General features: G+C 42.2%; 1 protein-coding gene across 1 annotated transcript in view; it reads left to right on the top strand.

Annotated features, from left to right (window-relative positions):
• UNC80 (unc-80 homolog (C. elegans)) overlaps nucleotides 1–24,055 on the top strand; it is a 136,141-nt gene that overhangs the window by 81,830 nt on the left and 30,256 nt on the right. Inside the window, 18 exon segments of the mRNA XM_009329652.1 lie at nucleotides 1,216–1,397; nucleotides 1,777–1,908; nucleotides 2,447–2,633; nucleotides 3,465–3,596; nucleotides 4,120–4,263; nucleotides 5,758–5,858; nucleotides 7,293–7,379; nucleotides 8,175–8,358; nucleotides 9,046–9,140; nucleotides 10,064–10,153; nucleotides 10,554–10,655; nucleotides 13,046–13,226; nucleotides 14,199–14,467; nucleotides 17,213–17,347; nucleotides 18,649–18,787; nucleotides 20,475–20,571; nucleotides 21,458–21,628; nucleotides 21,842–21,934. Coding sequence (XP_009327927.1) covers nucleotides 1,216–1,397; nucleotides 1,777–1,908; nucleotides 2,447–2,633; nucleotides 3,465–3,596; nucleotides 4,120–4,263; nucleotides 5,758–5,858; nucleotides 7,293–7,379; nucleotides 8,175–8,358; nucleotides 9,046–9,140; nucleotides 10,064–10,153; nucleotides 10,554–10,655; nucleotides 13,046–13,226; nucleotides 14,199–14,467; nucleotides 17,213–17,347; nucleotides 18,649–18,787; nucleotides 20,475–20,571; nucleotides 21,458–21,628; nucleotides 21,842–21,934 — 2,521 coding nt within the window.

Raw genomic sequence — 24,055 nt, 5'->3', positions numbered from 1 at the left:
TATTGCTCTTTAAAGGGTTTTTTTTTTTTTTTTTTTTTTTTTGGTTACTTCAGTTTGAGCTCACACTTTTAAATCAGTCCTACTAAGACTTGACATAGTTACACTGAAAACACCAAAAAGTAGAAAGTTCTCTGAGCTGGTGAAACAGGAGGGTCCCTACAGATTTGGAGCAGGACTTTGGAGCAGGAACAGGAGCCTTCACAGTGCAAGGCAGGACCTAGGCAGTCAAAGACCAGCCTTGTTTTTCTGCAGATGTTCAGACTGCCTCCCATCAGTGCAGCTCTCATGCCTGGCACCTTCTGAATAAGTGTTGAGGCAAACACAACGGCAAATGTCCTCTTTCTACTGTGGAGGAACAGCCACCAAACCTAGAGAAATTGTCTACAGTGATCTGTGGTGAGCTACTGGTCAAAGAAGCCATGGACTCTCTGACACCCACTGAACTCCCACAGCAACACTGTTCCCCCTGTTTTTCTTTCCTGCTCAGTGACCATCAGACACCCATCTAAATTAATTGGCCACCATCGGTCTGGAGTTGGACTATGTTTGTATTCAAATATGATCCAATGAAACAACTATGAGCCAACAACTTCTGAACTTCTATGAACTTCTATTGTGCTGTTTTCCATTGTGGTCCATTGGTCCTTTGTCTCTCAATTCATAGCAATTCCTTTTCTGCTGGAAGCAGATTGTGATCACTGCATGGTGCCCATTTAACTAAGAACCTTTCTTTTTGGTTTTATCCATGAAAATAGATAGGTGAGACCTCTACTGGGGCACTGCCTCCTGCTCTGAGGGGAAGGCTGAACTTCTGTTAAACCAGCCTTTATTAATCATCACAGAAATCACTTAGAAGTGGAATCTTTGAAAGCCAAACTGAATTAGTCCTGTTACTTCAAGAGATATTTCTCCTTTTAAACCAGTCATGACTGAGGTTTTAGTGAGAAGAGCAAAACTGTGTTTTATTTTAAAAGCAGGTTTTCCAGAACCTTTTACAAGCACCACACGTAACATTGTGTGGCTCCAAAAGGTAGAATCACACGCGCTTGGTTTCATGAAGCAGTGTAATTTTCGCGAGGTCTGGTAGACTGCTGATCTCATTTCTGGAGCCAAGATTAGGTTTCTTTTGGTGGGGGTTTGTACAGCCACAGTTTTTCTCTGCCAAATAAACACATTATTAAGGAAAACAGATGATCAGATGTTCTCTCCCTGCAGCTGCCATGTTCCTGCTGTGTGCTGTGAAAGTGCCAGAGGCCGTTTCTGACATGCTGATGTCCGAATTTCATCACCCAGAGACAGTGCAAAGACTGAATGCCATTCTCAAATTTCACACACTCTGGAGGTTTAGGTATCAAGTCTGGCCAAGGATGGAAGAGGGAGCACAGCAGATCTTTAAGGTAGATAGGATACATTAAACACAACGTTGCCATTTACAACTTGCCTTGTGGGATAGATGTGTAATGACACGCTGCCATGAAATTGCCTGAAAATCTGTTTAGAGAAAAAAATGGTTGTGTGAAGTCACACTAGTGGGGGAGGTGATGTGTAGAACTCCTGTATAAAATGGGGAGAGTGTAATGGGGACACAGGTCAGGAAAAACATCAGAGAAAGAAAGAAATTTGTGTGATACATGGTGTTACAGTGTAGTGAGATATGGAGTTGGGAAAAATTTGCAGAGGTAATTGATGTCTTGGGTACTTGTGTTCATGTTTAATTAGCAGTACTGACATTAATAATGATCTAGTGTAACAAAATGTCTTTTGTGTTTTTGTTAGATCCCTCCTCCAAGTATAAACTTCACTCTGCCTTCTCCTGTCCTGGGAATGCCATCTGTGCCAATGTTTGACCCCCCCTGGGTCCCTCAGTGCAGCGGGAGTGTGCAAGATCCTATAAATGAAGACCAGTCGGTAAGCAGAGACACCGTGAGAGTAAGCACTGTTTTTATTCTGTAGCAGCATGGGGGAAGCTAAAGCCAAAAGATGTGGGCTAAACTCTGAGTTTTCTTGTCTTCTTCAGCTGGGAAAAATCTAGTACACTGTCCATGTAAGGCACACAGAATTTTCTACAGGGGCATAAGGCTTTTCTGTTTGTTCACTGAGGTACTGTACCGCGTATCATACCCCTGTGAGAGACAGTAACTCAGATCTTAGGAGCACACAGCTGCTCTCTCTCCAAGAGAAGATTAGTTCACTTGAACTGTCTGACAGACCATTTTCTCTGCATTGGTTCATGTGGTGTCTCTTGGGAGAAGTCTACACCAAGGCTTATTGTAGAAATTGCTCCAAGAGGAGTCTCCTGGTGAATCTCTGTTCAGCTAGCACTAGTCTGATTTGTATCTAGAAACTGAGTTGCTTAATGTCGTTGAGGTCTCTGGCAGAAAATGCAGGATGTGTGCATCTTAACTAACAGCTTCAGGCTGTGTTTCTTCTCTTTTCTTTCTGACAGAAGTCATTTTCAGCCAGAGCTGTGTCACGTTCCCATCAGCGAGCAGAGCACATCCTGAAGAACCTGCAGCAGGAGGAAGAGAAGAAGCGCCTAGGCCGGGAAGCCAGTCTCATCACTGCCATCCCCATCACTCAGGAGGCCTGCTATGAGCCAACCTGCACACCAAGCTCAGAGCAGGAAGAAGAAGGTGTGCTCCACAGCCAGGAACTGCATTCCAGGAACCTGAGAGCACCTGCCACCAACACAGGGCACTGCTTAGGGGTGTGATGTCCAGGCACATTGATTGTTAGTGTTAGGAAAGTCCCTGCTTTGGTGCCCTCAGGAATGAAATTTGTCTTTCCTAACTTTAACCCTTTAATAATTAAAGGGTGGGAGGAATCACCCTTTGGCAGTATCTGTCTTAAGACACATAGCCTAGGATAGGCTGAATTGTCCTTGGAGTTTTCTACCTTTATGGTGACTAGTGTGGGAGCCTAGATGACCAGCTCAACCTCAGTACCAAACTTTCAGATGGCCAAAGTTACATGACATGGGTCATGAAAAGCTTAGTCTTTGAGCGAGGATTGTCATTGGTCCAGGCTAATAGAGCACAAAGATTTCATTAAAGGCATTCCAAGGTATGTGCCATTAGGTGAGTACACTGATTTTCAGATCTAAACACACATTGAGAAATCTGTGAGCAGAAATCCCAATTCTTAGGAAAAACTAAGCACCAGCAACCATGATGGTTAACAGGATGTAGATGAAAAGAAGTATAGAGCTGATGCAGTTACAGTATGACTCACCAAAGAACTGATCACTCTTGTGGAACAATGCTCTGCTGGTTCCCAAAGCATGAGCAAATTACCTGTCTGACTGATCTTTATAGATGGTCTTTACAGATTTTAAATTGTGTCTTTTGAGTGTTACCTGACTTGAACTTTCAATGTTCCAATTTGGTCGTAAGTGCTGTCCTTCAGAAAGTTCCCTTAAGTCTGTCAGTTGGATCTGGATTGACATTTCCTGTTCTCTTTGCCAGTAGAAGAAGTTGCCAACCTGGCCTCCCGCCGTCTCTCTGTGAGTCCTTCCTGCACCTCCAGTACATCTCATAGGAACTATTCTTTCCGCCGTGGCTCTGTCTGGTCAGTGCGGTCAGCAGTCAGTGCAGAAGGTGGGTTGACTTCACTTTGGAGTATCCTTTCCTAGGATTTCATTCACTGGAAGCCTTTCCTGTTGACCCATAAAGCTGGTGGCATTTCCTTTTGCAAATGTATTCCCAAGCTTGAGCCACTTTATAATAATTTACTGCCCTGCGTTATTTTATTCACTCCTGCTGTCACAATGTCTTCCGTTACTTCTCATGTTTCATTTACAGAGTAGTGCCATGGAGAGCACTCTGGCTGAACAATGGTAATGAAATGGGATTTCATCAAAAGGAAAATGGGTTCTGTAAAAGAAGAGAAATGTAAATTGAAAAAATATATATTTACAATGAAAATTCTTGATCAAGAAGTTGGCTGGAGGCTCAATTTCTTCTGGAAATAGCAGTGATCCTGCCATGCTTGCAGTGATCAGACAGCCTATCATGTTGTTCTGTTTGTACAGCACCTAACATAAATGTTTACTTTAACCTGCCTGGATAATACCATGGCTTATTCACTAACATGCACCTTCTACTCTTCTTACTGCTCCAGATGAAGAACACACTACAGAGCATACTCCAAACCATCATGTGCCACAACCACCTCAAGCTGTGTTTCCAGCATGCATCTGTGCAGCAGTGCTCCCCATTGTCCATTTGATGGAAGATGGAGAAGTCCGGGAGGATGGAGTAGCTGGTACTGACCTAGACTAAACTTCACGTGATTGTTGTTCAAGGGTGGCAGAACCTGCCAGCACATTGAACAATGGCTTACATTTGTTAGGTGCCATAACTAAAGTGGAAGAGAGGTGTAACACAACCTTGTATTTGCTCACAGTTCATGTTTCCTAGAAGTAATATGCGCTATATATTGTTATGAGTACATATGTTTGTTAAAAAACCTATGAATAATCTATTAAATCTTCACAAACTATTTGAAAGTAGATTCATAACAGAAATGTGACTTTGTAGGGTTTTTCCCTTTTTTTCTCCATTATTTGTGTTAGGTTTTGAGGGTTTTTTGCTCTTTTGGGGCCCTAAAAAAGGCCCCAATTCAAGAAAGATATTGAGAAGCTGAAAAGGCTCTAGTGGGGGGATACCAGGATGGTAAGAGGCCTAAAACAGGTGTTCTGTGAGAAGTGATTGCAGAAGCTGGGCTTGTTTGGTGTGATGAAAAGGAAACAGAGTTAGAGGAACTCTAACTTAGAGGTTGCAGTTTGGGAGGTTCAGGTTAGAAATTTGGAAGGAACTTCACAACCAGGAGCATAGTGCAATCTCCATGGATTCCCCATCCACAGCAGTTATCAAGCCGTGGCTAGTCAAAGCCATGGCTGACATAATCTGGTGTCAGTGACAGTCCTGCTCCAAGCAGGGCTTGGACTAGAAACCTCCAGAGGTCTATTCCCACCAACATTTCTTTGATCTTATGACAAACGGAAAGCCACCTATACACAGCTTGAACATTTTTTTTCTAGTCTGTGATGTATTTGTAAAGTAATAATGCATTTTTCCTGTATTTGTTTCTCTAAAATGTTTATAGATGGTGGACTGTTGCCCTTTCTTCCTTTCTCATCACTCATCATGTCAGCTGACTGCACATTTCATTTTCTGTTACATTTTGTATTCAGTTTTGGGTGGGTGTAGTCAGCCACCTAAATAATGTATGTGTCATTTTGTGATCAGGGACTGAGTACTGAAAAAAAAATAAATGAATAATTCTCTGTTGTTGTTAATTTTCACAGGATTGCAATTAATTACACTTTGGGGAGTTGATCATCAACACAATTCCCTGCTATCTAATACTGTTCACCAATACCAGATAAAATCACTCAATGAATCACCATGAAATTTAAGTTCTATGCATCAACAAAAAAGTATATGAATTTATGTTATTTAATTGCCAGATTCGTCCACCTGGAGTTGTGAATCCAACTAGTTATTTATTTATTGTTCCTCTGACTACAGTGGTGAAGTGCTTCCTGCCATATCACCAATAGCTAGGGAAGGTTCAAATATTACACCTATCATTATTGCTTGAGATGACTGCACTGGGGACCAGGAATCCTCCTGTGTGTTTCAGTACAAAAATGACAATTGTGGTAGAAGATTAGGAACTTTTGTGTCTAAGTGTACCAGTTCAAGGCTTTTCCAAGGGAGACGGTTTTGACTTTGTTTTCTTTCTCTTTTACAGTAAGCGCTGTTGCTCAGCAAGTCCTGTGGAACTGCTTAATTGAAGACCCCTCCACAGTTTTGCGCCATTTCCTTGAGAAGCTCACAATCAGCAACCGACAGGTAAACTCTTCGTCTCACCAATGGGTGTATGTATTGCTTAGAGCAGGGGAGCACAGCTGCAAGCAGAATCACTCTGTGGGCATCACTGGAGAAGAACATTCACTATTATAACGCAGCTCAAAGGCTTTTAGGCCGTATCATCAGTTGGCTTCAATCTCTGTCCACTAATGTAAATGGGACATAGCTGATTTACCACCGCTAAGGATCTGACTTGCTCTAGGCAAAGCTTGAACAGCTGCTTAGTGAAGCACAACCCTTTCTATCTAACACAGGCAATATTGCCTCACCCATGCCCTCTGTTCAGCTTTCTCCGAAAGATGGGGGTGGCCTTGTCTCTCCCTGGTTTATTAGACCATTTTCTAGTGCCATGGCTAAGCTTTATGGAAGAAAGTCATACCAGTTCTGACTGGATGAAAGGCAGTGAGACTCTCCATACCACTTTCTCAACTGCCACTCACTGTATGATATCAATAATACCACTGTCCTCATCTTCCAAGCCACCACCTAAGAACTGACTACAAAATGAATACTGAACCTCAAGAAAGGCCAGGAAAGGCTGCTTTTTGGTTCCTTGAGTAATCAGATCTCAGTGGCCCTCACTCATTCCTAAGACTTCTCAGACATAGTCCCCAAAGCTTCCATTTAAGTTCAGAGGGTCACTTCTGTTTGTTAAGTATCTTTGAGAAGGAAGCTATATGCTGTCCAGCCTCAGCAGCCTCTGAGCTAGCATAGTCTGCTGTTTTACCATCTCTTCATAAGCCTACTACAACGGTGAGTACAGAACGCAGAGAACAGGTGTATTTCCTTGGAAGCTTTCAGCAGATGTACCATTGTCATGGGTTGTCCTATGCATATTCATGCCCCTAACGCTAGCTCAAATCTGCTGCGGGTTCAGAGGATGAGGGCCATAGAAGAAATCTATTATATGGTCTGTCAGTCCTTAGCTGACAGTGAGATTCCTTCCACTCTACACCCCCTTCCCACCATAAGAAATGTATTAGTCTACATTTAAAGCAGGCAGCCTCTAAAGGAAGAAAAGTTAGATTCTGCCCCCACCTCCTACCCAGCAGCCACAGCTATTGAGTTGAGCTGAACTAGATTTCACAGATCATCTAGGCAGTCATTTGTTGTGATAAGCAACACAGGGATTATCACAGGGAGAGGAGTGCAGAATCAGTCAGTACAAATTGCAATAGGAGCTATTGGCCTCTCTCAGATAAAAAAGAAAGACGTTGACCTGGGTGCTGTGCCCTGGGCCTTATTTTGGGAAATGTGGGAGCAGTCACAAGCATATAGTTCTACTTCATGCACCAAGAGACAGAGCTGAACAAGGGAGTACGGAAAAATGGGAAGAAACAAAACCAGGGAGGACAAAAGGGAGAAATCCATTCTCCATTTTGTGAGGGAAAGAAAAACCATTTGCCTTTCTTCCAGGATGAGCTGATGTATATGTTAAGGAAGCTTTTGTTGAACATCGGAGACTTCCCTGCCCAGACATCTCACATCCTCTTTAACTATTTGGTGAGTAGCTTGTGGGTCCACTGTGCAGCCCAGAATCTCACCTCTGACTGCATGTGTCCTAAGAAGTTAATGTCAGAATCTACAAGGAAATAAATGCTCATAACTTTTCCTTTATAGCTCATACCTGCTTCTGGCTGTGGATGCAAGTCAACAGGCTTACACAGGCCTTTCATTCCTTCTAGGAAGAGGAAAAGGAACCTTTAACTTTTTATTAAACCCCTAAGCAACCTGTCATGGATTTCTGAATGGAACCATGGACAATGAGTTGTAGACCAATAGAAGGATCCCAGTGCCAGAAAACAAAAAACAAATTATTTTACTTAATTTTGATTCAGAAAGTGCTTTGCTCTTGGACAGTCCTATTGGAGCAAATCTAGTAGCTTCTTTCTAGACTGTGGAAAATGGATTTGCTGCAGTTCTTTCAATTAGGAGATGAAAAAACAGACAAGATGTATGCTACTCCAGGAGCCCTCTGTTGTTTGTGAGTTGTCTATATGGCAGCGCATCAGAGCAGAAGGCACAGGAATTCTCTTACTGCAGAGGTTCTCCCTTTTCCTCATCTACAATGGCTTTTAAGGTTGGGCTGCAACAGTACTTTTTGTCCCCATCCCTCATCCTCCTAGTACAGGCTGATTGCTCTGTAGTATGTGTAAACTTTCAGGACGCAAGTTTAATGAGTTTATCCTTCTGAGTGAAGACAGGTAGAAGAACAATATTCTTGTTCTCTGTTTATACTAAGCTCTGCACAGTTAAAAGTGTGTATAACCTGATATTCCTCTTACTTATTACCTGCAGGTAGGACTGATCATGTATTTTGTACGCACGCCGTGTGAATGGGGCATGGATGCCATTTCTGCCACACTTACCTTCCTTTGGGAAGTGGTTGGTTATGTAGAAGGACTGTTCTTCAAGGATCTCAAACAGACTATGAAGAAGGAACAATGTGAAGTGAAGCTGCTGGTGACTGCCTCAATGCCAGGTATAAGAAATGAGTCTTTAAATCTCCTTCACTTCCAAGTTCATGACCCCTTCTACCAAAAAGGAGCTCCATCAGAACTGGGTCTGAAAAAGACCTGCTACAAATGGCTGCATATTCTAAGTCAGTTTTCCTTGAGTTGAGGATTCAGTCGGTAAATTCCACTTCCAATTCCCTCAGATTCAGAAAGCCACTTTAAAAGCTCTAAAAGAAGCAAACAGAAAGTGAATTAGAACAGTCTTTTCAACCCAGAGCTTTGTGCCAGTTGGGCTGTGAAAGGCTGGCAGGATGATCGTAGTAAGACTGCGCCATTCAGACTCAGTTTGATTTGATGCAACCTCTCATTTAAGTCTTGAGAGAGCCCAAGAAAAGCATGCTGTGAGCCTGAGGCGTCATGAGTCAGGCAAGAGATATCTTGCTGAAAAACAGATTTGACCTTTTAGGTTTGTTCCTTCCTCAGAGTGACGGTTGCTGCTAAAGCCAGCTCAATCCTTTAGGAACAGATCAATTTCTCATTAACTGTAGAAGTGTGAGACTATGCTAACACTACATAATGGATTCCAGACAGGACCGGTATTGTCTGTCTGCCCAGGAATGAATTTTAACTATCGCTTTTCCTCCATGGGCAGTCTTCTGAAATTGAGTTAATTAATGAAGCCAGAGAGAATGAAACTGCTTTTCTTCCTTTAGGCACAAAGACTCTTGTCGTGCATGGACAGAATGAGTGTGACATCCCAACTCAGTTACCAGTCCATGAGGATACACAGTTTGAGGCTCTTCTGAAGGTAGGAGTGAGTTTTTGAACTGGACAAACTGCTTAATAGTACATTTACCTGCCATACCTGTATGCCAGCAATACATTCTGCCTGATCGTCCTGTTTCAGTGTGGGAGAGAGAAGTTTTGCTGTAACAGCCATTTCTGTCTCCGTATGAGGAGAGCTTGGTTGCAAGAAACAGGATCCCATATTAAAGATAACAGAAATGCCCTGACCTCACAGACAGCCAAAACCCCACAAATGCAACTACATTTGAAGACACTGCAGTTTGTTGGGTATTTGCTGTATACTATCCTTTGGATAAATACATATATCATTTAAATGTTTGGTTTTATCAACACTAAAGACTAAACAGAATGACCAAGATCAGAGCAGAAATGATGGTTCAGTAGCCACAATGGTATCTTGGGATCTGGGAGATGTGAGGTCAGTTCCCCCTTCTGCCAAAGATTTCCTGGATGGCCTTAACCGAGCCACATAAGAAACAGATTTGTAAAAGCCTTCAGTTTGTCCAACTATGTTAAATTTTAATGGGAATCACACACCTCAGTGCTTTGAAGAATCTGAACTTTAGTGTCTCTGTACATCATGTATCATTAAAGCTTGATAAATACATAATATGGAAATGGAAGCTGCAATACCCATGTGGCTCATATAGAGACAAATATGTGCAATATGAAGACATTGAAATAAGTAACATCAGTCTTCAGGACTGTGATATCAGCATGCCTTGATTATCACAAACATATTCATGTACTTTATGATTAAAAAAAGAAATTAAGAATTAATGCCAGAAGAATGTACCAGCCTGACTGAGGCATGCAGGTTTTTGCCTTTATACATTATTAGGTGGATATTCTTCTTTTGGATGTTGTGGTCTTTGTACAAGACAGGTAATAAGTAACAGGATGTTTTTCTTTCTTTCTCTTCAGGAGTGTTTGGAGTTTTTTAATATACCTGAAACACAGTCTTCTCATTACTTTTTAATGGATAAGCGATGGAATCTTATTCATTACAACAAGGTAAGGCAAAGGTCAGGTCCAGACAACTTTGTTCTTTCCATCTTGTCCCTTTTAAACATTGGGGTTATCTAAAGGAGAACAAACAGCCCATAAACAGACAGAATTCTGTCCTGTGGGCACCACATCTTGGGTGTTTAGTTGTGTGTGGTGAAAGATTGCAGTTTGATAGAAAAGGGAAGAAGCAGAAGTGGAGTCCCTTGCTTTTAAGTCATTAATGTCTGGCTTTCTTAGAAAAGAGCAAATTTCTCTTCTGTTTATGCTCTTCCATGATGCCTGACACTGTCTGAAAGCCCCTACCCAAAAGCTTCAGAAAGGGCTAAAGGGCCTTTTAGTAATTTCTGTTGAGTAATGCTGTTACGATTGCATTTGTTTAAAATACACTTGTTTCCTTTCCTGGCAGACCTATGTTCGTGACATTTATCCTTTCCGGAGGTCAGTTTCTCCCCAGCTCAACCTGGTGCAGATGCATCCAGAAAAAGGTCAAGAGCTCATTCAGAAGCAGGTATCTTACTGTTACCAAACACCTCTGCCCAGAAGCAAACCCTGTAAATAAACCTTTCTTTTTCCTTTTAAGGCCTTCACTCATGCTGCATGCAGATAGAGAACTTTGCTGGAGAAGTAACAATTGGCATGAAATGTGCCCTGGTGCCATTGGACAGGTGTATTGTATTTTAAGAAGAGTCAAAGAATGCAATGTGAATTCCTTCCCACTCTCTCCAGCCAGCTTCTTTTAGGTGGATCATTTTGCATTCTCCTACACTTGGCCAGAAGAGCTTCAGTTGCCTCAGCTTCAAAAGTTGCTTATTTCTTTCTTTAACATGACCTCTGGCTCTTTAGGAACCCATTTAAGACCTTTTCTTCTCAAGTCTATCTGGCTGTGGAGCAGGAATTATCTGTTCTACCTTCCTCTCTGTCCTCTCACTGTAAAGAATGTTACCTACCCCTCTTCCTTGTCCTGCTCTCAGATGCTAGTCTTACCATCACTACTCCCAGAGGCACAGCAGTAGCGATTGTTTTCTCAGGGAAATATCTGCCCTCAGAAGAGCACTGTCCTCCAACTTCCAGCCTCATGACCTGATAATCTGTCCGATCCTGCTAATGTTCTGCAGCTCCCAGGAGCTCTCCCTTAGGAACTAAACCCTAACTAAAGTGGCAGGGCAGTGCCTTTAATGTGCTGCAAACCCCTACAAGTATCATTTCTTTAGACAGTAAGACAATGGTATTGAGCTTACTCTATCTGTAGAAGCCACATGCTCTGTTTTCCACAAAAGCAAATTTGTCTCAGTAGCACAGGGTTGAGTGTTTAGGGAAAAGTTGCTCTAGCTGTATCTGCAAAGGATGATAATAAGCAGGAAATAAAAAGGAGGGGGATGTGGTTATACTGTATGAGTTTGGTATTAACAGTTGTATTATTCTAGCCAAAAAGCAGCTACTGTAGTTGTGTCCCTGGCAATGTGAGTGCAGGGACAGGAAAATATCATCAGGAGTGTTATAAAAAGCAGCTATAAAGCTGCTTAAGAGGGACTAGCAGCTAAAATAATGGAGAATATAGTTAATTTTCTCTCATATGTGTACAATACAGAATAGGGAAATATTTCATGTGCTGCATCTGTCAGTAGAAAGTCTATAAAAATCTGAAATTACTTGGGAACATTTTGATTGCTTCTCTGGCAGAAATTATGCTCACTGTGGTTCTAGGAGATGCGTCCCACATATCAAATAAATTAGTTTGATATGTCCTACGTGACCCCAAAAGATTAAAATGGCCTGACCAGTTTTGTCAGGGCGTTATTTTACACTCCACATTTTTCTATTTAGAGTACTTAGAGGCCAAAACATTTCTAAGGTAAAACTTAAATCAAGCATCTACCAGCCTCTCTGTAGTCATGCTAGAAGTTGCTGGACAACATCCAGCTTCAGCAAAGAAAACAGCACTGTAGAGTCTACCCACAGAGCAGCAAGCCATGGAAAAGTACTTTCTTCACTGTTGATTGATTGAGCACCCAATTCTAAGCTGAGTGCACTTCACAGCAAGGTCATAGCAACTGCAAGATGTGGGAAGCTGAGCTTTGTCACATGTTAAGCCACATGCTTCAAGTTTTGGCTTCATCCCAGTAGCTAAGAGCTGTCGCGAAACTGCTTCCAAAGGCAGTTGCTTCTACTACTGAGCATCACTCTGCCTTATGGTTACTTTTAGCACCAAAATAAAATAGCTAGCCTAACTAGTCCTACCAGTCAGAAGTTCAAAGGAGGCTGGTAGTGTGAAACTCAGTTTCCCGGTTGGCGTAAACCAGAAGCGATAATCTGAAGTCAGCAGGACTTTGCTTGTTTACAGTAACTCAGAATCTGGTCTGTTTTGTTTTATTGACTACTTTTCTTTTGCAACCATACATACACTTTCTATGGCCAGACATGAGCCAGCCTCAACCCAGAAGGTAGATAACCATTCCAACCTCTTGTTGACTATAGTCTAAGACCTTGCAGAGAGCAACTGCAACTGTATGGCTTTCAGTTTGGAGTTGGTCTGCCCCTGACAGTTGGGGCTCACACTGGCAAAGATTACATTAATCTACAAAAGACCGCATGGCACAGTTGCAAAGTGTTTGACCACCGCTCAGGGTCCTCTGCAAGACTGAAATAGAAAGTGTTGTTAAAACCTCTTTTACAAACATGATCCATCTTTGCTAAGCTGGGCTGAAGAACAGTGGTCACACATATTCTAGCAAAAGGGTGCAGCACTATCCCTGTGAATTTCAACAGGTTCCTCTGGGCCGTGAGTGCAGCATCCCGCCCATCAGAGGAAGTCATGGAAGCTAACCTAGAAAAGTGCATATACGTTGTAAAGAACTTTTTGATCAGACTGATTTTGATCCTTGTCTCTTTTTCTCTCAGGTGTTCACCCGCAAGCTAGAAGAGGTGGGGCGGGTGTTGTTCCTCATATCGCTGACACAGAAAATCCCTACTGCCCACAAGCAGTCCCATGTATCTATGCTCCAGGAAGATCTCCTCCGCTTGCCTTCATTTCCCCGAAGTGCCATTGATGCCGAGTTCTCACTCTTCAGTGATCCCCAAGGTATGGCCTTTTGATAGCTTTCTCTGGTGGCTGTACAGGGCCCAGAAGGTTTCTGTGAGGCACTTCATTTGCCTTAAAAACATGCAGGCTTCATTTGCCTTAGACACATACAGACTTGTAGCATTACTGAAAGCTGATAAATCTCTTCCTAGTGAAAATGATACATAGCTGTTGGTTTGTCAGCACAACACCGGAAAGGGCTTTGCTGCTAGAGGTCTCCAGACAAAGCTACTTTCTTTGGACCCAAATGAGAATAAGTTATAATTATGTATTAAAATTATGCATGAAACTACAGCTGGAATACTGTGTCCAGTAGCATAACTGCACCTAAAAAGAATTGCTCAGAGTCCTTTGCCATCCACTTTGAGGAACCAATGGACTTTCAATGAAGATTAGGCAAATTCTGCAGCAGGGATGTAGAAACAGCCCTCTTTTTTAGAAACTTTGATCTGAAAGTCATGTAGCGTTTCCAGCCTGACTTGGGGATTAAACAGGCCCCTGTTGCAGGATGGTAAGCATTGGCAGGTTCTGTAACAGGCCCTAAAGGCACTTGCTTTCAGAAGCATTATTGTAACTATGCATCAATGCCCTGTAATGTGTGGGACACCTGAAGCATAAAAATTCAGCATAAATCCACACAGCCATTCAGGTTGTGTGGAGCAGATTATGCACGTACAAGCTCAGATCTGCTTGCACTTTATAAGAGGAGAATTTCCAGCCAGTGGGGAGCAGATGTAATGAGCTGTGTGATATTCATCATTCTTCGTCTTCATGTGCGTTGCTTTCGGTCAGGGTTTGCTCAAGCCCTGTGGGCACTTCCAGAAGTACAGGATGGGTGAAATAATTTTAAAAAGGCAGAACAATGGTCAGTGTTGTGGGATGGTTGTTTGGAGAGGCCTTTGGCCTCTGGGAATGTTGTGAGGCTGGCTGTGGTGGACTGATTTGATTGCTGTTGCCTCTTCTCCCCCGCAGCTGGGAAAGAGCTCTTTGGTCTGGACACTCTTCAGAAAAGCTTGTGGATTAAGCTGCTGGAGGAGATGTTCCTTGGCATGCCCAGCGAGTTCCCCTGGGGGGATGAGATCATGCTGTTCTTGAATGTCTTCAATGGTGCCCTGATCCTGCACCCTGAGGACAGTGCCTTGTTGAGGCAGTACGCTGCCACAGTCATCAACACAGCTGTGCACTTTAACCACCTCTTCTCCCTCAGCGGGTACCAGTGGGTCCTCCCCAGCATGTTGCAGGTGAGCCATTTCCACGAACAATACGAGTGAAGACTTCAGAGCAAGCACTTTGTTCTAGAACTGACTATTAATGGGGAAACTTTGAACTGCTGATTCCTGGTGAGGTCACAGATTTGGGGGGCCCCAAGAAGGCAAACAACAAAGCCAGGTGGGACGACCCAAATCAGCATTCCTGAGACTACATTCCCTTTTCTTCTTGAGTAAATGACTACAATTTCTTTTGTTCTTTATGTTAAATAAATGAATGTCTGTTTCCCTTACTATGTACTTCTACACAGAAATGTGAAATTTCTGGAAAATTTTTGGACCTTGGGTCTCTCTCAGTGTTTTTTCCTCCAGGGATGGCTGAAATTTGGGGAATAGTTGAAATATCTGGACTTGCTACTTGCTGATTGAAACTAAATTATATTCACCTCTTTAAGTATGATAATTGTATTATCTGCAATTTAATTAGCAACAGAAAATAACGCTAAGTGTTTATGAAAAACTGTATGTTGTCTTTTCATGTGAGTGATGATAAATATTGCAAGTATTCGAGGTGGAGTTTCTCTTCACTTTGAAGTGTACAAAATGCCTTTTTTCCTATTGACATTTGGGAAAAATCAGGTACTGAAAATAAAAAAAACCCCAATATAGTTCTTTTACAGATAGAAAGATTATTTCTGCAGGGCTCGAAGACAGTATCTAAATAGATATTTAGTATTATAACGCAAATGCAGAAAAAACCTATTGTTTCTGTAAAAGAAACAATGACCACAACATCCCTATGTATGTTCATTTTAACATAGTTTACAGAGCACAATAATTAGGACCAGTGATGAATTTAGCTATCTAATCAAACTCTTTAGTAACTGGAAACTCTTAATATCATGCCTTACATGGTTAGATAAGTATGTATTGGATCCAGGTCTGCAGTGCATGGGTTTATTCATTAGAAATAAGACATTTTGAAATAAAATAACTTAATAACTTAATTTGAAGTACTTGACAGTAACCATTCAGTCCTGTGAAGGACTGTCCCTTCATTTCCACTTTTCATACTGAGAGAAATCAGTTTTGTAATTCTTTCCTCTCCCCTCCCCCCCTCCCCCCCAGTTATTGCCAACTACTGAATTAATAAAATACCACTCACAGGAGGCAAAAAAGCAATTCCAAAAGAAAACCCAAGTGTTGCTGAGCTTGTTTGTTTTTGCAGACCCTCACATCTCTGTTCCAGGCACCCAAGATCAGCTGGTTTGTTTGTGGTCATCACAAACAAATTCTTCTACCCCTTCTGGGCTCGAACCAGCCATTAATAGCTTAATTCTTGATGCATACGTGCACATACCCCTACAGGGCTCTTTTTGTTGCAGGTTTTTCTGCTTTCCTTGGTGAAATGCATATACAGTTAATTATTTCCCTTTTCTCAAGTAAATGAGGTATTGCAAGCGTAACAGGCCATGGTGATTGACTGTCCTCATAAGCATGCTAGAGGCTTCTGATTGTTCTAAAGAGATCCTCATCTCTTCAGCCTATTAGGCTACTGTGGAGTAAATACATCTCTGCAGAGGTCTTGCACACCAATAATTGTTTAGAAACCTTCAGAGCCCTGTTCTGTAATGTGAATTTTGCACTACAATAAAATCTCAGCATTACCTGTTGCCAACAAATAGCAAGAAAATCCTGCCCACCCCAACCCCAAACCTCCCGCAGACTTGTACCAGCAGAGAAGTGCAGACAGGCAGTTGAAATGGACAGAAGAAGGAAGCACAGTGAAGTTGTTCCTAGCAATTTATACTGTTTACATAACTGAGAAACAAATCCCACATCATTGGCAACACATTGGCTGCATGGTTCAGTGGCCAGCCCTGAAGGAAATGCCACTCTCAAAATCTTAAAATATCTTAAAAGTGGGTGGAACTGTCACTGTGTTGGAGGACAGGCTGGGAGTTCAGATTATCTTTACAAACTGGAGATGCAGTCTGAAAAAAGGAAAAAAAAACAGATTATGTTGATCAGGTTGGACAAGAATAGGTCCTTACTTATGAGTAATCAGCCACATAAATATGGAAGTGAAAGTAGCTGATTCAGTAGCATTTCTGCAGAACAGAATACTGAAGTTGTTATAGATCTGAAGGTAAACTTGAATCAACAGTGTCCTTCTGTTGAAGGCTAAAAAAGAAAAAAGAAGAGATCTCAAGTGCCATTCTGGGGTGACTATACAGATTTCTATCCTGTGAAAGAAACATGGAATAATTCTGCTGCTCCAGTCAGCAGCACTCCTGACTTGAAGTGCTGGCTCTGTCCAGCTGTGGGCACTGCACAAAAAACATCAGTTAACTGAAGAGACTGCAGACTGGAACAGGGATGTACCTCTAGAAAACATGTCATATGAGAAAGGACTAAAAGAGCCAGGCTCTGATTAACTGAAAAAGATGAAGATTGAGGAAGAAAGCACTAACTGGCTTCAAACAAGTCGAGTGCTTCTGGGAAGGACAGGGGAGGGATCTACCTCTGATACATAGGACAAAAAATAATGGACTAAAGCTGTGACAAAGAAGGTTCAAGAGTGACAAGCAAGCCTTTTTTCTAAGTACAGTTTGTCCCTGAAATGCATTGCCAAGGAGGGCAGACAAGTCTCCATCTTTAAAAACATTAGGCAAACATATCAGGAATGACAAGGCTGTAGTTGATTCAGTCTGGGGTTAGGAGATGAAGAGCCCTTTCACTGGAGTAGTACTTCCATGTCCTTTTTCATTTGCTCAGGTATACGCTGACTATGAAAGCAACCCCCAGTTACGCCAAGCGATTGAGTTTGCGTGCCGCCAGTTCTACATTCTGCATCGCAAGCCCTTTATTCTGCAGCTGTTTGCAAGTGTGGCCCCTCTCCTGGAGTTCCCTGTGAGTAAAAGCCATTCCCTAGTCTCAGCATGGGGAAGCCTGTGCATGCAGCCAGCCCCGCATCAGAGATCACAAAGAATGTTCTTACTGAACATGTGCTTACTGCACTTGGTGCTGCACAGAACCAGGTCCTGAACTTATTTCTGCATGCTTCTGTTCATCAGTTGATTGAGCAGGATGCTGAGATAATGGGCCACTGGTATCCAGGCTAGTAAATGTGGTCTCGTTTTAAATTTCTGTGTATAAATAGGTTGTAAAAGGACAGTAATGATTTGTAACTCTTTAAAGGCAAATCCTTTCTTAGAATCCAGCAATAGGAACTAAAAGCTTAATGCCAAGTTTTAATACATGTGAACCATAAGACTGGATTAGCCATGTTTTAAATATTCACTAATTACATTTTAACATTTTAGTGAGTTAAAGCAAGTTAATGGCATTTTTATTTGAAGTGGGACTGCCAGATCTAACTGCACATACACTGTAAGTACACTCATCTTTCTCCTTCGCAGGGCAGCGAAGGAGAAAGTTTCTGTTTCTGGGAAGTAAAGCTGTATGCAGTTTTCAGATCATGCTTCCACTGTAGCATTAATCTGTTGAGTCAGGCAAGGCTTACTGTTTGATAGCAGTAAGCTCTTGAACTCCACGTGTGCCCTTTGTCAAAAATAAAAAAAGGTTGCCCACACCTCCAGATAAAGATTCCTGGAACGCACACAGGCCCTGTTGTGGTTTAACCCGGCAGGCAGCTAAAAACCACACAGCCGTTCGCTCACTAACCAACCCCCGCCCAGTGGGATGGGGGAGAGAATCGGAAAAAAAAAAGTAAAATTCATGGGTTGAGATAAAGGCACTTTAATAGGACAGAAAAGGAAGGGAAAATAATAATAATGATAAAAGAACACACAAAATAAGTGATGCACGATGCAATTGCTCAACACCCGCCGACCAATGCCCAGCCAGTTCCTGAGCAGTGGTCACCCCTCCCCTGGCTAACTTCTCCCAGCTTATATACTGAGCATGACGTCACATGGTATGGAATACCCCTTTGGCCAGTTTGGGTCAGCTGTCCTGGCTGTGCCCCCTCCCAGCTTCTCTCTGGCAGGGCATGAGAAGCTGAGAAGTCCTTGATTAGTGTAAGCACTACTTAGCAACAGCTAAAACATCAGTGTATTGTCAACATTGTTCTCATCCTAAATCCAAAACACAGCACTGTACCAGCTACTAGGAAGAAAATTAACTCTATCCCAGCTGAAACCAGGACAGGCCCTCAGAAAATCAACCACGAATGTCTGTTTTTGAAACAGGATGCTACAAACAATGGAACCAGCAAAGGAGTGTCAGCTCAGTGCCTGTTTGACCTGCTGCAGTCTTTAGAGGGAGATACTCCAGACATTTTGGACATCTTAGAGCTGGTGAAAGCAGAAAAGCCTCTCAAGTCATTAGGTAACAGCAAAGTACCCCTTATTCAGTAATTCTGGTTTGTTGTTTATTGATTCAGCATGCATTTGACGCAGCATGATTTGTTCCGGGCCCTTTTCTTCTCCCAGAGTGCAGTCATATCTGTTTCTTATGCCTCATGAGGCTTTTAAGGTTGGCTTTATCACCACCATCCTTTTCACATTTTCTGCAGGAGGGGAATTGTTAATTTATTTTATTCCAAAGCTGCTACTTCTGCATTGAGCCTGCTAGTCTGAGACTAGCCCCTGGCATTTTGAATTTTATCATCTGTGGGTGAAGAATAAAGATGCCTAATAAACTGTATCATGCTGACAAGATCAGTGTCATCCTCTCCTCTGCTCCATGTGGGCAGGAAACAAAAGCATCCTCTCCCGTGGGCAGACTATGACTAGTAAATGATGGATGCCATTCAGACATTCAACAGTGCTGAGTTCTGGGGGGGTTCTTGATTTATCACAAAGCAGAATATATACGGCTGTATGATGTATCCAGGACACTGGGTCTCTTGATAGTTATCCATGCAATGCAGCATCTAAGAATTTGGCTGCTTTGTGATTTGCAAGGAAGTAATTTTTGCTGATTTTTATAAGGATCTTCAAGTTATTTCCCAAATTTGCACTTCCCTCAAATAATACTGATTTTGATGGACTGTGAAACCTGTCTAGCCTTAGAGTTAAAGCTTTGTTATATACTGGGATTTTATGGTGCTGCACAATTATATCACAAGTTATAATATAAAATGGTACAGAAACAGAAGATATTTCTTCCTCTTTGTGTATTGTAGTAAACATTTATATAAAAGCTTTGAGTTTTCTATGGAGGGTTATTCAAAGACATCTCTGAAAATTCCCAAGTGTGTGTTGACAATGAGACTGTCACACGTGACGATGAGTATGTTGTATGCCTGGTATTTTCCATATGAAGATCAGAATACCTAAAACATCTGACTTCCAAGTTCCATTGTTCAAAGTGATTTACACACTTTGGGACCTTAACTTTGACTTGGGCTCCTGTATACCAAAGTCATTTCTGAAAACAGGACTATAGTTGTATTACAAATATTATTCTTTGGATACTTCAGTTTCTTGGTGCCTGGCACTAATTATCCCCAAAGTAGTATTTGTAGTATGGGACTTAAATGCTTTTGAAAACTTTTTCTCAAATCACTAGCAAACCAGACTCACTTTTGAGCTGGTGCCCATGTATAGAAGGGACCAATATAGAAGGGACTTATACCCTACCAGTATAGAAGGGACTTTATTTTTTAGAAGTAAAACTATCTTCTGCCATCAGTGGTGTATCAGCATCATTTTTAGTGTGGTGGAAACATCTAGGAAAAAGCGGAGGGAGCATAAAGATTGTCACTAAATTGACACACGTTCTTGTCATGTATGAGCTTAAGATTTTGCTTGTGATGAGTGATGCTTGAAACGGGACTCCAGTAGCAGCTGTAGTAGGCCTTATGCTCAGCAGTGATTTGACCTACTGAGAACTGTTTCTCACCTACTGAGTTCTTGGATGGCAGGATTTTTTTGTCAAAAAATGAGAGCCTATTGGGGATTGTTAACATGAGAAGCAAGCAATTGGAGGGGAAAAAGGAAGGAGTATGCTAGCTCCTTTCATATTCAGTATGTTTGTGTGATAGTCTTCTCATATTCCTTTACTCCCTCAGACTTCTGCTATGGGAATGAAGACTTGACCTTTTCGATCAGTGAAGCCATCAAGCTATGTGTGACAGTGGTGGCCTATGCTCCTGAATCATTCAGAAGGTGCTAATGTGTTTTCTTGGTTTGTGCAGACTCAGAAAAGGCATAAAAGCTGCATATGGCATGTGAAAGCAAGGCTGACAAACGGAGGCAGAGGATATAGAAATGCATTCCAAGCACAGGGCTTCTCTGCGAGGCCAAGCCTCTGCCTGTTGATACCTTTCCTAGGGCACTGGCTCCAAATCCTGCCAGCCAGGATGGCTGCAGCACTAAGCTGGATGGCAGCCTGAGCAGCAACACGTAAGCTGTATTTCCAAGCGGGGATCACACCGTGTCCTGCAGGTTTCTGTTGTCAGAGAAGCAATGGAGAGGGAACTGGAGGGCAGAAACAGGCAGCTAGAAAGAACAGGAATCATAGAATCACAGAATCATAAAGGTTGGAAAAGACCTCTAAGATCATCAAGTCCAACCGTCAACCCAACACCACCATGCCCACTGAACCATGTCTCTAAGCGCCTCATCTACACGTCTTTTAAATACTTCCAGGGATGGTGACTCAACCACTTCCCTGGGCAGTAAGATACAGGAAGATACAGAGAGAGGGGAGGTAAACTGGTAAAGCAAAAAAGTTAGTTTCCAAGAGGGAACCAAAGAAGAAAGGTGTCTTTGGAAGGGAAAATGAACATCTGCAAATGGATGACATATTCAGAAGATACCTAGAAGTTCAGGTTGTTTTTATCATTATTGTTTCAGACATCAGCTGATTTTCCACCTGAAGTCCCTGATCCAAGCGCTTCTTTGGCCCAGGACTGTTTATCTAGTGAGAAACAATGAAATCACAAGGCTAGTGAGAGATCCAGGGGTCTTCAGATAGAAACTTAAGCCTCTGCCTGATGAGAGTTTCAGGATTGACAAAATAAAACAGACCAAGTATTGGTTATTTTTCCAGTCTCCAGATGCTGATGGTCTTGGAAGCGCTAGTTCCCTGTTACTTGCAGAAACTGAAGCGACAGACCTCTCAAGTGGAGACTGTGACAGCAGCTCGTGAGGAGATTGCTGCTATGGCTGCCCTTGCCACCTCTTTGCAGGCCCTCTTGTACAGTGTAGAAGTTCTCACCAGGTAACCCACATGGTTCAAAGATCTGAGACTGCATTTGCTTATCAGTGTGGGGAGAGGGAATGCACAGGAGGTCATGACATGCAGCTTAGCTTGAATAATGTTTGAGTTTTAGACATGGTAAAATTAGTGCTGAATGTCACCAGATCACAAGCAGAATTTCAGTACACTTGTTAGGCTGAGTCTTTAGTGTGCTATTCACCTTCCCTTTGCCAGGCCTATGACAGCCCCACAGATGAGTCGATGTGACCAAGGCCATAAAGGGGCCACGACAGCTAACCACACCATGTCAGCAGGTGTGAACACCAGGTAATTTCTTTCTTTCTTATTTTTCTGAAGAGCTTTTTTTTTTTTTGAGTAAGGTAACATCTCATTGCTCAGAGTGCTCGGAGCACTTCCTTATCTGTCTGAGGAAGGGCTCTAGGTACTGTGAGAGAAAACAGTCAGATAAAAAGAGCACATAGCCCAGGACTGCATTTCTGACAGTAATCAAAATCCCCAAGACTAGAATTTCTAGTTTAAAACCATGTGACTAAACAGAAGACCAGGATATCAAAATGGAGGACACCCATTCCCAAATGTCTTTTTCTTTGTTTCCCTTTTTGCACTCTAGAAGTATACTGACAAAGCAACTATGTCCTTCAGCTCTCTTCTTTGCTTCTTACTGAGTCCACTGTCAAAGCTACCCCTGGGCAGAGCACACTTGGACAGCAGGAGGGTCGGATCCTTCTGGCCTTGTTCTAAGAGACTGAACAGCAGTACAAGCTCAAACTGCATGTCAGTTGAGACTCGTAGAGATTGGCACCTCCTCTAGTTTTCTTTTCTTCCCTTTCCCATTTCCTTTTACTTTTACTTTTCCTACAGTCTCTTTTTATCACGTTTACCTCCACATTGGTCTGGGGGTTTTTTGCAGTTACAGATAGCAAAGGAGTGGGTGGCAGAGAATTTGAGAGAAAGGGAAGAATGTCTGGGAATATTTTTGTCCTTCTTAAAAAAAAACCACAAAAAAACCACAAAAAAAACTTCACACAGAAGAAGGAAATAAGGAAGGAGATGGTGCCAGTAGCCTGTAATACTGCTCCTTGGCCATATTGGCCATTCCAATTAGGCTCCTGCAAATTATACAAGGCCACCGGACAATTTATTCAGTCATAGAGCAAGGGCTTAAGAAATCTTGTTACAAAATCCAGCCACAAGCATTTGGGATTATGAAGGTTTTCTTTGCAGTACTGATTACTCTTCTGGGCAGCTGTGCCTTCTCCTGGCCAGGCTATGCCTTACTATGCTTAAAATCTGAATGTTTGTGCTGACCTGGAAAGGGAATTCTCCTCTAGCAAAAGCTGGAGTAGCTGTTCTTCCAGAGCAGAGTATTTCCTCTGGATTTCTCTTTTGTCTGTAACAGCTGATAGTAAGTCTGTGCACAGCCAATAGTCTAGTACAATATCACGGGCTGTATAGGACTGTAAATCAGGAATACCCTTCTGGAAAGACATGCTTTCCAAGTCTTTTTTTGTATTGAAGGGAGATAGAAATCACTCTCTGCATGGATCATCAAAGGGCTATTATGTCAATTTATAGATGTGTAGTGTACACATCTTGGTTGGTAACTCCTGGAATCAGTCTGTTATTCTTTAAGACTGACTCAGGCAGGGATGAAACGCGGCTTTGACTTTCAATCCTGGATCTGAGAAGCAGATAAACCCCTTCATGCTCAAATCTGAAGTGGATATATGCCATTTACTTCCATTGCAAGATTGCCCAGTCTAAGGAAAATAAGGTGTAATGGAAAGTAGGGCTTTATTATTTGTCTGCTGATTTTCGAGAGCAGTTAATACATATCTGCTGACAGGCAACATAGAAACTTCTGATGCTGTGTGACTCAGACATCTTGGTTTACATTTCCAGATCTTTCTGATTATCAAACACTCAGTCTCTGATCCAAAATATTTTTGCACTGCTCCAAGTTTCCTGCCCTTGTTTCCTCTGTTGTGTTATCATTGCAACAGACATCTGCTAGCAACAGCAGGAGTCTCATGATGGTAGAATGATCACTGTTCCAGCCTTGGATGTGTTAGCCAAGTGGTGCAGGATTTGTTAATGCTTTCTCAACAAGAAGTGGCAAGAGAAAATGACAATAAAACAAAACAACACACTGAGGTATTCTTTCCACTAGGTGAGCCCTGGCTTGATGAAACAGATGGAGCACTGGGATGAAAATCAGTAAGAGAAATTGCTTGAAAGAGGGCTATGGCTTTTAAGACTGAATTCTTCCTTTCATAACAAGGGCAATAACTATAGGAATCTGTTGTTTGCTGCCAGTTGGGAGGTAAAGGCTATTCAATGTGGTCACTAACTATGTGTAGCCATTGTTCCAGTGACACAAGATAACATCCTGCCCATGGCGAGTATACCTCTGGGCTAAAACAGTGT

This window comes from Pygoscelis adeliae, unplaced genomic scaffold (assembly GCF_000699105.1).
Source record: "Pygoscelis adeliae isolate BGI_AS28 unplaced genomic scaffold, ASM69910v1 Scaffold7, whole genome shotgun sequence".
NCBI classification, from domain to species: domain Eukaryota; kingdom Metazoa; phylum Chordata; class Aves; order Sphenisciformes; family Spheniscidae; genus Pygoscelis; species Pygoscelis adeliae.
This window is presented reverse-complemented; position numbering and strand designations above follow the sequence as displayed.